Source organism: Mesoplodon mirus, assembly GCF_964341445.2.
Source record: "Mesoplodon mirus genome assembly, chromosome: 1".
NCBI classification, from domain to species: domain Eukaryota; kingdom Metazoa; phylum Chordata; class Mammalia; order Artiodactyla; family Ziphiidae; genus Mesoplodon; species Mesoplodon mirus.
Window position 1 is genome coordinate 21,633,936 of NC_138976.1, and position 13,117 is coordinate 21,647,052.

Sequence of the window (13,117 nt, forward strand, 5' to 3'; positions counted from 1 at the left end):
GGAGAGCCTTGAATGCCAGGCCAAGGAGTTTGGGTTTTATCCTAAAAGCAGCAGAGATCTTTCTAAGGAAAGAAATAATATCATTAAATGTCTGGGTTTAGAGAGATTGCTATGGTGACTGGTATGGTGAAGGAAGGGAGAGGTCAAGACTCAACACATGAGGACTAATAAAGTCAGTAATGTGGGTCTGAGCACCTCTTCCACAATTGGGAAAACTCGGACAAAATGAAGAGGAGGCTATTCTAGGGAAAAGCTACCCCACAGGCAGGCTGGATCTGCCTAGAAATTTATCAGAGGGTCAGCTCCTGTAAGCTGTTTCTGAGTCTCACAGATCTTTCCCTTCTGAAACAAAGGGCTATTTCAAGTCTGAAGTTTCTCTCTCTTCCCCACCAATGAGTTTACATGACAGCAGCAATAACTCTCTGATTAAGCCTAGGCTGCGTTTTATAAATTAGCTCTTAACTCTGGCAGGCCTTGCATTATTGCAGAATTTCAAAAAGTTTGGAAGAAAGGCTGTAAAGGGAGTATGCCTCAGCAAAGTTAATCAGTATGTCTGGTAATCAAGTAAAGCCTTGAGTGATAATGGTCAAAGTCAGAATTACAATGGGTTGGCTAGTACGAAGGGTCCTTCAAGATTGTAGGTTCCCAAGGAAGATATTCTGATTTTCATTTCTACCACCAGACTGGTAGGAAGGAAACCAGGATGATGAATTTGCTTGCCCTGCTTTTGACCCAGGACCCTTCTTTTCTTGCTTTCTCCTTAGTGTTGAGATAATAAGATTGGGCAACAGTTTCTATATCAACTGGGATCGGAGGATGTTTTATGAACTAAAGAACACACCAGCACGGGCTTGTACCACCACCCTTAATGAGGAGCTCGGCCAGGTCAAATACGTGTTCTCCGACAAAACAGGGACCCTGACTCAGAACATCATGATTTTCAACAAGTGTTCTATTAATGGGAAATTCTATGGTATGTATATTTTTCTGCTTTCCCTGAGTCTTGGGGAAATATTACTTTGCAGATTGTTCTCAAGAATGATCTATCTCTAAATCTATAGGCCTCTAAATTCACATTTACTTCTTATTCTCACAACCTGCTCTGTTCACTAAGCAAAGCTCACCTAGCCCATTCAGTTCTAACCAAAAGCATTTATTTAGCACCTTTTAGATGCAATCCATTGTGTTGGATGTTGAAAATATGAAGATGTATAAGAATTAATCTCCGTCCTCAAGGAATTCCCAATGTCTGGGGAATGTTAGTTACTCTCACATTAAATCAGATGGTGCAACCAGCATATTTCTGAAGCTGCTGTTCTCCTGATTCCCCCTCAGACCAATAAACCACTCTAGAAAGAAGCCATCAAAGGGTATTCAGAGTTTGATGTGTCTCCCATGCCCAGTTATTCATTTATTTCCTGACTTAGGCATAAGCTTGTTTTTGTGATAGTGTTAAGTCCTTATATGTCTGAACATTCATGCCCACTGCACTAACTAGCTAAGGAAGGCAATCACATCTAAAAAGATAGACCACATGGGGTGTTTCTCTGGGATTATGAAAAAGCTTTGAACCTAGGAAGATGTGATAGTTGCAAAACATTGTGAATGCACTAAATGCCCCTGAATTGTACACTTTTAAATGGTTACTTGTATGTTATATGAATTTCACCTCAATTAAAAAATGTTTAAGTTAAATTTTAAAAATAAAAAAATTAAAGTTAAAAATTTAAAGAAAGCTAGAGCACTGTAATATTTTCGAGTACCCCTGCCAAACAAGTTTTCACACGTATAAACTCTGAAAGCTTATTTTTGGATGGTTGATTTGGGTGAGGATCTTAATTTTCTTACTCATTGTATGACCTGACCATATACTGGGTAAGGGTAAGGATAAGGTTGAAAAGGGTCATGGGTGTTTCTACGCTTGGCATCAGACTGTCTTCCACCCCCATTCTGTCTATGCTGTCTACTGGCCAAGAATCCTAAACACTCCAGCACTACTTTCGCATATCCTCTAGGTAACTTTTCTGGTTGAAAGGCTTCCGGAGGCACGAAGTCTCTCATAAATGACTAGCCTCCAGCCTCAACTCACTCACACTTAAGGAGAAGAATTGCACCCCAAGCAGCATTATTCTTACCATTGGCTTGAGGAAAGGAGCTCATAGGGCACTGAGAGCTAGGTGGCCTGAGGGGATTCGAGGAGCTTAACTGCAAGTCTAGGATGATAGAATCAGAAGAAATAAGCCTTTAAAAATCCTCCTTTAAATTACCATATGACCCAGTAATTCCATTCCAAGGTATATACCCAAAAAAAAGAAAAGAAAAGAAAAGAAAAAGAAAACAGAGATTCAAACAGATAGATGTATGCCAGTGTTCACTGCAGCATTATTCACCAGAGCCCAAAAGTAGAAACAACCCATATGTCCATCAACAGATGAATGGGTAAACTAACTGTGATATATATCCGTGTAATGGAATACTCAGACATAAAAAATAATGAAGTTCTGACACATGCTACAACATGGGTGATTCTTGAAAACATTATGCTAAGTGAAATACACCAGACACAATAGGAAATATTGTATCATTCTACTTATATGAAATATCTAGAATAGGCAAATTCATAGAGACACAAAGCAGATTAGAGGTTACCAGGGGCTGGGAATAGGGAAGAGTAAGGAGTTTTTGTTTAGCATGCTGCAAAAGTTTAGGAAATATATAATGGTGATGGTTGTACAACATTGTGAATGATATTGATGCCACTGAATTGTTCACTAAAAATGGTTAAAATGTAAATTTTTATGTTATACATATTTTACCACAATAAAAGAATGTAAACCCTTCTTTAAAACCCTTGCCAAATGTGTATTCTATTTACTTACCAACAGGTGTTGTCTATGACAAGAATGGACAGAGGGTAGAAGTCTTGGAGGTGAGTGATTACAGCGCCCTGGGAAATGCATGTGGGACCTGAGTGAGGTGGCGCCGCACAGCAGCATCTTTAACACAGATTGGGATTTCCTTAGTCCCTGAAATATTACAGCTGTTATTGGCCCCGTAATATCAGAACGTATTATATAAATGAACTCTGTTTATTTGAGGGTATTTGGGTTTGTGTTTTAAAATGAAAATAGCTTATTATAAGAAGGTGATTATATATAAATAATATATAAATTTTTTAAAAGTAAGGAATGTCTGAAGAAACCAGCAAAGGGATGAATCCTTGAGCTCATAAAAATGATCTAGGAGAGCAAATGAATAGTAGCATGCATGCTATTTTCAGCCTCCTTTTATTCACTTGACACTATATTGTGGCCCGCCTTCCATGTCAGTATATTTAGGTCTACATCATCATTTTGAATGGCTGTCATAGCCATTGATGTATCTTAATTGATTTAGCCAATCCCCTATTTTTATTCTGTTGTCTTTTGCTATTATAAATAGCATTATGATAAGCATCCAGGTACATACATTTTTGTCTCCTCTTCTGAAAATTATTTCCTTAGAATAAAGTCCTGGAAGTAAAATTAGTTGGTCAAAGGGTGGCTAGATTTTTAATGCACTTAATAGTGCCATACTGCTCTCTGGATAGACTGCATCAATTTATAATCCCACCAAAAATATATGAGAATTACTCTTTTCCCATACTGTATCCTTGTCAGTACTGGGTATTAATATTTCAATCTTTAGAAATTTAATTGTGAAAATCATATCTCATTTAATTTACCTTTCTTTGATTACTAATCAGATTGAATCATTTTATGTGCTTATTTTCCTTCCTCTTCCCAATCACTTTATTGCCCATTTATACTTTTTTTGTGAATTGCCTGTTCATATTCTTTGTCCTTTTTTTCTTATTTCAAGGGGCTCCTTATATAGTAAAAATACCAACTTTTCCTTCGTCTGGCACATATGTTACACTTATTTTTTTCCACTTTTGTCTTTTGGCTTTTGTTTAAAGTTTTTTGTTTAGAAGTTTTTAATTTATGTAATCAATTCTATCAGTCTTTTTCCTTTATAGCTTCAGGATTTATGACATACTCAACAGTCCTAACCCACACAATTGTAGGAATATTTTTCTTTTCATTCTTCCTGTCTCTGGCTGATTCAATTTTACTGTTTTTTCCAGTATTGGATCTCAACTTTGGTTTATGGGTTTGATTTTAAGCATCCCTTCATAGGGTTTCTTCTATTACATTCAGGATACTACTCACCCTATCCCTTTCCTACTAGAACCAATTCCAAACCTTTAGCCACTTGACTTACATACTAAACAGGTAACTCCAGCTCCCAACTACTGCCTCACCCTTATCCATCCAGAGACATTGGAAATGGGAAATAAAATCAGTATTTGCCTTAAATCCTCTTCCAGGGACTCTGCTAATGACTTGGCAATATAAACAAAGTTATAGCTTCTAGGGAGTAAATTGTTACCCTGGAGTTACCTTTCTCTTCCTCCTCCTTTTGCTACTGATCGACCATAACACATTTTCCTCTGGATCCCTGGAATCTTTGTTCTCTTGTAAGCAAACACCCACAGCCATATCTTTTCATAAAAATGCTTTCTTCTGGGCTTCCCTGGTGGCGCAGTGGTTGAGAGTCCGCCTGCCGATGCAGGGGACACGGGTTCGTGCCCTGGTCCGGGAAGATCCCATATGCCGTGGAGCGACTAGGCCCGTGAGCCATGGCCGCTGAGCCTGCACGTCTGGAGCCTGTGCTCTGCAACGGGAGAGGCCACAACAGTGAGAGGCCCGCGTACTGCAAAAAAAAAAAAAAAAAATGCTTTCTTATGTCTACCTTGATTGAAAGATGACTTTCCCGGAGGATATCCCTTTTCTTCCATCTCTCGTACTCCGCATACCAAAAGCCCAAAGGTATTGTTCTCATTATCCTGTGCCACTTTTCTTTTTTTTTTTTTTTTTGGCTGCCTTGGGTCTTCATTGCTGTGCACGGGCTTTCTCTAGTTGCAGCAAGCGGGGGCCACTCTTTGTTGCAGTGCACGGGCTTCTCATTGCGGTAGCTTCTCTTGTTGCGGAGCACGGGTTCTAGGAGCACAGGCTTCAGTAGTTGTGGCACATGGGTTCAGTAGTTGTGGCTCATGGGCTCTAGAGCGCAGGGTCAGTAGTTGTGGTGCATAGGCTTAGTTGCTCCGTGGCATGTGGGATCTTCCCAGACCAGGGCTTGAACCCGTGTCCCCTGCATTGGCAGGCAGATTCTTAACCACTGTGCCACCAGGGAAGCCCGTCCTGTGCCACTTTTAAACTATTACTTTTTCTCCCTCATATAATCTTTCTTCCTGTGATGCTTATGACTTCTAGCTATATTCCTCTTTCTTCTTGTCGTTGACATTTACAAATCTTCTGGCTTCTCCACTTCATTCATGAGGACCTTGAAACCTTAGCTCATATTTTCCCTCTCTACCCAATCCCTGCTATCATCTTGGGTGGTATTGGCTTATTTACGGATGATCTAGCAACATAGATGCTTTCAGATGTCTAAAAGAATATATCTTTCGGGCTTCCCTGGTGGCGCAGTGGTTGAGAGTCCGCCTGCCGATGCAGGGGACACGGGTTCGTGCCCCGGTCCGGGAAGATCCCACATGCCACGGGGCGGCTGGGCCCGTGAGCCATGGCCACTGAGCCTGCACGTCCGGAGCCTGTGCTCTGCAACGGGAGAGGCCACAGCAGTGAGAGGCCCGCGTACCGCAAAAAAAAAAAAAAAAAAGAATATATCTTTCAAATGACTTTTGGGACTCAAAAAAATCTATATCATCCATTTCTATGTTATCATGTCACCATCCAGCAGTGTACTACTCTGCAATTGTAAACTCCTTTGTCCTGATCTCTGATCACAAACCTTATTTTTCCAGTTCTCTTGATACTTGATTCCTAGTATACCTGCTTTCTTATCAAAGGAAGATTTACAAACTCTCTGTTCTCCTTTTTCTCTATCAATCCGTTGTGACTTTACTTCCTGTCCTATCTTGCCCCCCTTCTGTACCCAAGATCATAAGCATCTTCAATACCTTACTAGTTCTCCCTTTTTTTTCCCTCTCTGATCGCCCAACAAATCTCAACCTTGAATTAACCAAGCCATCTACCATTCTCTGTTTCTAATCTCAGAGTGCCAAGCACTTTTTGGGGATCACAAGCCATTACAAATTCAGAGACTCCAAACTCTTCTGGGCTTCCAGTGCCACTTGGATAATTTTTTAATCTATTTATGATGAGCTTAATTCTTAATTTTCCATATTAGCTATTCCAAAATTCACCACTCTTGGGCCTTCTACCACATCCCACTCCCTTCTCCCCAGTGTGCAGTAGATGATATTGTTTTCTACTTTGCTGAGAAAAATCCAAACTATCAGCTAAGTACCCTTTTCTGTACAAATATCAGAACCCACCTTTACCTCCTTTCCTTCAGTCTCAAAAAAAGGTATAACTTTTTCTTTCAATACTAATCTCTTCATATATTCTGATCCCATGCCTTTCTGCTTCTTCAGGAACCTCAGTCAATCCTGTATTCTCTGTTTCTTAATATCTGAAACTTATCCCATTATATGATTCTTTCCCCTCAGCTCAAATCTATCCCTTCTTTAAAAAAAAAAAAAAAACACTTACTACATACATACAATGGAATATTATTCAGCAATAAAAAGAAATGAGCTATCAAGCCACGCACGCACATATACACAGAAAAGGGAAGAACTTTAAATGCATATTGCTAAGTGAAAGAAGCCAATATGAAAAGGCTGTGTACTGTATGATTCTAACTGTATGACATTCTGGAAAAGGTAGTGATTGCCAGGGGTTTGGGGAGGGGTGGAGAGAAGGATGAAGCACAGGAGATTTTTAGGGCAGTGAATCGATTCTGTGTGATACTGTTATGGTGGATTCATTACATTATGCATTTGTCAAAAACCACAGAATTGTACAAAGCAGAGTGAACCCTAGTGTAAACTATGGACTTCAGTTAATAATAATGTATCAATATTGGTTCATCAATTGCAACAGCTGTACCATACTAATGTAAGGTGAAAATAGGGGGAAATGTGGAGTGGAAGGAAGAAAGGAAATATATAGGAACTCTCTGTACTTTCTGCTCAATTTTTTTTTTATGAACGTAAGACTGCTCTAAAAAGTATAGTATTAAGTTAAAATAAAATAAATGTGTTAAAGTAACCCTTAGCCCATTAACCAGAGGTAACCACTACTAATAAATGTTTATATCTTATTTTATTCATTTTTTAAAGCAGTTAGAACTTTTCCTTCATCCTGCATTACCCTCTGACTCCATCAGTCAGTCCAAAATGTTGATTATCAACCATATGTCAGACTCTGAATAAATGTTAAAGGTGCAAGGAAAACAAAGGAAATTTGTTCCCTACCTTCAGAGTTGGCAGACTAGAGGAAAAGTGTATAAGGAAATAGACAATGACAGCAGTCTTTATAACTCCTCACCTTTCATTCATTCCTCATTCTACCCTATATAATTAGACTCTGTCCTATCATGTCCACTGAAACTAGCCATGGTCACTAATGACTACCTTGTTGTTAAGTCCTTACCCAATTTCTCTGCAGATTTTAACACTCAAAACTCCACTTTTTATTAAAGCTCTCTTGTCCCTTGGCTTCTGTTAAGTAAATCTCTTCTTGTTTTTTCTTCCTGTATGATTGTTTTTTCTCATCTTCTTGGCCATAGGTACTGATGTTCCCCCAGAGCTCTATTATTGTACCTCTTTTCCATCTTTATAGTCTCGTGCTTTTACTGACTTTAACTACTGCCTGCTTACTAATGACCTCCAAATCCATATATCCAAGAACCTTTTTAGCTCCCTCCCCATCCATGACCAAAGCTAAAGATATCCTATAAAAACTATCTATAGCTATGTCACAGGATCTCAAAGAGTTTCCTCAGTTGCCTCCTCTACCCTCCATTCTGAACCCGTTACTTCTCATCTGATACCCCCAGTTTCCATCCTTTTGTCTAGTACCGGGATTTGCCACTCAGTCTTATTCAACTGGGTGTTTAACTTTCAACTGCAGAGTAATTCATGAATACTGCCCCTCAGATCATGCTGTACTGCAGCTCCAAGCTAGCCCTGCCTCAGTCCTGTACCCAGCCAGGTCCAGTGTTCTCAAACATTACTTGTCTGGAAGGGGAGATTAGAAACTAGCTCAGATCTCTTACCTGAGCTTCAAAACTATATATGCCTGCTTTCATTATTACCTTTATATCCTTCAGGTATCGCCAGGTCAGTCTGTCAAAAATCTCTACCTGCTGGGTATCCTATCTCAGTGAATGGTCTTACCATCTATCCCAATTAGAATACATAAAATTATTCTTAACTGTTTCTCTCTTTCACTTGTCATATCCATGTCATACAATTCTATATTTTCAAATCATACCCTTAATTTAATATTTATTGTCACTACTTTATCATTTCTCTTGTGAATTACTGAATGGCTTTCTAACTCGTGTCCTTGCTTTTCGTCTTGCTACTTCTAATATATTCTCCATGCTGCTACCACAGGACTATATGATCATATGAATTTCAGCAGAAAATTGTTATGATTCCCTATTGCATACAAGATGGTAATGCAGGATCTGCTTCATATCTACCTCTCCAACTTCTCTCACATTACTCACCAGCTTCTAAGTTTCAAAGAATGTACCAGTACAAGAGCCCAGTTATAGAAAAGTCTCAGAGGATGCTATATAATGATTTATCTTAAATTACTAAACCCACAAATTTCCCAGAGCTCACAAGTCTGTGGTTGGCCAGGTCTAGGACTTGGCTCTGGACCTGACCATACTTCCTCACTATCATGACAAAACTCCCTCTAGATGGGTTATAGAAAAGAGCCAGTATAGCCCACTACAAACTTCCGTTTCCCCAAAATAGCACCAAGCAGCGCAATTGTGTCTGTACTTGACACATTGGGGCCCAGCCCAGGTAGCACCACAACTACAATGAACTGGTGAAATATCCTTGAGAGTTCTGATATGGGCTGGAGAAATCTGTTCATAACACCACACTCCAGGGTGGGCATAAGAGAGTCTTAGGACCAAATTGAGCCAGAAAAGAATGTTTACCCCAGGTGCCTACCAGCAGCCTACCTGACATGAAGAACGTTAGTCAACATCTAAAGGAGCCAAGCTCCTAGCCAGGAAAATGGTAGTGAATATTAATATTAGGTCCACAGATTGAGGCAGGGTCAATAACCTTGAGGACTAGAGGCAGGAAGGAATCAGGTATGATAAATCAGGTATGCAAAATGGTATAAAATTAAGTCTGTGAACAAGAAGTCTGTACTGAAGCTTCCTTGTTATACAGCCTTGCCTCTGTCTTGCAATATTCCTCTCTAGCCCCCTTGTGGGGTAAAATAGGAATAGTGCAACACAGTGATGTCATTGTACCTAGCTCCCTTCCCAGTTCCCAAAATCAGGCAGAGGACAGCCAGAGACAAGACTTTTTCCAGAAACCATTTACTAATAGGGAACAGTTACTCTCTCATGTCCTCAGGTTTGATTTATCATGGATTTGGGACTTGGAAGAATAGAGCCTGAAGATGGCCACTAATCGTTCAGGATAGCTGGAGTAGGAAGAGGGCAAGAAGGGTCTGCCAAGCAGTGCTAGCTTATCTCCTGTGTGATGGATCTTCTCCAAGTGAATGGATGGACCAGGTCAGGGCTACAGAGGCTTAGAAACTAGCACAGGGTCTCTTTCACTTATCTTGCTTTTCTTTTCCCATCCTCCTAAGAGTTCTCATCACATTCCAGAAATTGCCCCCAGGTCGACCTTCTATAAAGTGTCAAGCTGCTGTTTGTTCTGGCTTATGTGTTCCAGAAAACAGAAAAGGTTGACTTCTCCTACAACAGACTGGCTGATCCTAAGTTTTCATTTTATGACAAGACTTTGGTGGAAGCAGTGAAAAGGGGAGATCGCTGGGTACACTTGTTTTTCCTATCACTCTCATTGTGTCATACCGTGATACCAGAAGAGAAAGTAGAAGGTGAGAAGGGGCTTGAGGCCTCATGGACTGAGGATATGTCATAGAGTCTAGGCTGATTGGAGGGGGGATGGTTTGATATCATTTGTAATGGCTTAATCTAAAGAACTTTCTAATAGGAAGAGTTGTCCAGCAATGGAATGGATAATCAAGATAAGTAGTGGGCTCCTAGTCACTGAATATATTCAAGTAGAAAACAACGTCTTGGTCTTAAAGAAGATTCATTCATTGGATAGGGGTCAAACTTGGTGCTATCTAGCGAGCTTCAGATCTTGAGACTCTGTAATATTCTGTCACAGAGTTTATCTGATTTATTGCCAAGATCAACCCCACTACCTCTGATAAGACTTCCTGAAGGATGAGTTGAGTCATCCTCTTGTTGCTTCACAATTTAAAGGTATCCCCATATACCCTAATTTCTTTAGTAACCAAATATGACTATGTCATCCATGAATTTATCAAAATCTTTTTGAGAAATTACTGATTTTAAATTAAGACTTTTTTCCTTAACAAACAAGAATTTAGGCAGCCAAGTAAATCACATCCTTTAAAGTCAATGTAGTCTTAATATAATACCACCATGAGTAACACCTTATATTTGTACATCACTTTATAATTTTACAAGTTGCTTTCATTTATATTACCTTCCACAATCTTCACAACAGCCCTCTGCAGAACAAGAAAAATGATCCTAGTTTTATAGCAAAGGAAACTGAAGCTAAAAGAAATTAAGTGCTGTGCAGCAGAAACTAACACAACATTGTAAAGCAACTATACCCCAATTTTTAAAAAAAGACATTGTGACGACTAAAATCCTATAGCTAAGAAAGGTATAAATGGGATAAGAACCCAAATCTCATGTCTTCTGGCCCCATGAGCTCCCACCCTTCCACAAGCCTCTCTGGGTCTGACATTCCAACAAGTTGGTATTACTTGAAGCATATTTGCACTTGTCTGTGTTTACTGCCTTGAGTGACAAGGTAGGAAACACACAAGAAAGTAATCTTATTATCCCATAGACACATCTTATGTCTGACTTAAAATTATACTCCCCCACCTACCTTATTCACAAGTATAAGATTCTGATGATGTATAACTGTTTTTAAAAATCAAATTAACCTTCAAAAGATAAATAATCTAAAATATATCTCAGGTTATGGGGATTATTCTAAAAGAGGAGTTCCAGAAATGTCTTGAGTAATATCAGATTGAAAGATTGATTCAACAGAGTAAGTCATTTACCTTCCCAGGGTGAGAGTTTCAAAGGTGACAATACTCATTTATATATATATATATTTTTTTAATTGTTTACTAAACTATCAATCTTATTACCTTATAGCAGTGTTCATCAAAGTGCGGCCAGTCTTATGCAGGAGCACTTTATGTAGGACCATATGCATGAGACTCACTCAGGAGATTTGTTAAAATTCAATTTCCTGGGCCATCCTCCCAGATTTTGTGATTCTGGATTCAGTAAGTTTGGGTAGGGCCCAGGAACCTTCATTTTTAACAATCTCCTGAGCCATCTTTACCCGCTAAATTTGGAAAGCCAACTGCCTATGTTTCGTTTGTTTGTACACATGTTCCATGTACTTCTGTAATACTAACTCAGGTCTGTGAAATGAGTTGAGAATATTGGAAAGAATGAAAAAACTGACCTGTTCTATGCAATCTGGCCTTTTAGGGCCAGGCTTGTGTGGAAATTTTGAAGAAAGATGTCCCCTCCTGGGCTCCATCTTTATGTAAGCCACTTGGAAGACAATCTCACTTCTGGGTGGACTTCATCTGCACATCTCTATGGGCTCTGGCTGCTCTCTTCTCTCCTGCCAGGTGAGCTGACTTACCAGGCTCAGTCCCCAGATGAAGGTGCCCTGGTCACTGCTGCCAGGAACTTTGGCTTTGTGTTCCGTTCCCGCACGTCTGAGACAATCACGGTAGTCGAAATGGGGGAAACCAGAATCTACCAACTACTGGCCATTTTGGACTTCAACAATGTGCGCAAGAGGATGTCTGTTATTGGTGGGTGCCCCACCTAGTCGGCTCTCTCCCCTTATTTGTCTTTCATATACATTCACACGTTGACTTTCTCCTCTATCTACACACAAATGTTTTCTCCTGCCCACATGCCATTGCACAGGCACTCTGCCTCAAATACAGATGCATAGCCATTCCCACTTTCTCTCTCATAATCCTTTATATTTTCTCATATACACATATGTGAGCTTACTGCCATGTGCTAGGGCCCTTATTTAGTGGTCCTGGGTAGTGTCTTGTCAGAACCCTCAAAGCCAAGATAAGAACAGAGAATAAACCCATAAAGCCTGAACTTGGAATAAGAAATGGGGGCAGACAATATAGAGGAAATTAATACTATCTTGCTCTCAGTTAGTTTGGGCCTCAGGCTGAAGAGGAAGAAAGTCATTTTTCTTCCTTGGTCCTTATTAGGTGTGGGCCTTGGTCTGGAACTTGGACTTGAGAACCTAAATGTGATTCTGTATCAGAGTCTTCCATAGGTGGTACTGAACCCATGGAAAAACTGGTTCCAAAAGGTCCTCTCTCATTCTCACCAGCCCTCACCACATCACTCATCCTGTGTGACTACTCATTGAGTGCTTAGCCCCCAAAGGTGTCAGAAACAAATGTCATGGGAACAGCCTCCTGCCATCTCTCAGTGGCCCAGACAAGTTCTTGTAACAATGGACCTATATAGTTACTTTGCTTAATTTGCTTATCCTTAGTGAGGACACCTGAAGATCGCATAATGTTATTCTGCAAGGGTGCAGACACGATCCTCTGTCAGCTACTTCATCCATCCTGTAGATCCCTCAGAGATGTGACCATGGAACATTTAGATGTAAGTGTTTAGGTTGCAGGGGAGGGAAGCTGTGGATGGCTCTGTGTATCTGGATGTGTGTCCATATATATGTCCCCGTGTCAGTGTGTTTCAGTATGGGGTAGATTGGTGTCTGTGTCTCTTTAATTGATAGAAGACTAAAAACTACCTCATTCTGTGGGATTCTCACTGACCACATTGCCACCTCCTGTGTGAAGGAGTTGGGTGGCCCAGGATCCCAGGGGCATGATGAGGATTGTGTTGTGGGAGCACT

General features: G+C 40.1%; 1 protein-coding gene across 1 annotated transcript in view; it reads left to right on the top strand.

Annotated features, from left to right (window-relative positions):
* Positions 1 to 13,117, top strand: part of LOC309806689 (phospholipid-transporting ATPase FetA-like) — a gene marked incomplete at its 5' end in the record, with an annotated part of 106,659 nt that overhangs the window by 77,232 nt on the left and 16,310 nt on the right. The window contains 5 exons of the mRNA XM_082625612.1: positions 765 to 973; positions 2,886 to 2,929; positions 9,848 to 10,013; positions 11,841 to 12,029; positions 12,749 to 12,864. Coding sequence (XP_082481738.1) covers positions 765 to 973; positions 2,886 to 2,929; positions 9,848 to 10,013; positions 11,841 to 12,029; positions 12,749 to 12,864 — 724 coding nt within the window. The remainder of the gene's footprint in view (positions 1 to 764; positions 974 to 2,885; positions 2,930 to 9,847; positions 10,014 to 11,840; positions 12,030 to 12,748; positions 12,865 to 13,117) is intronic.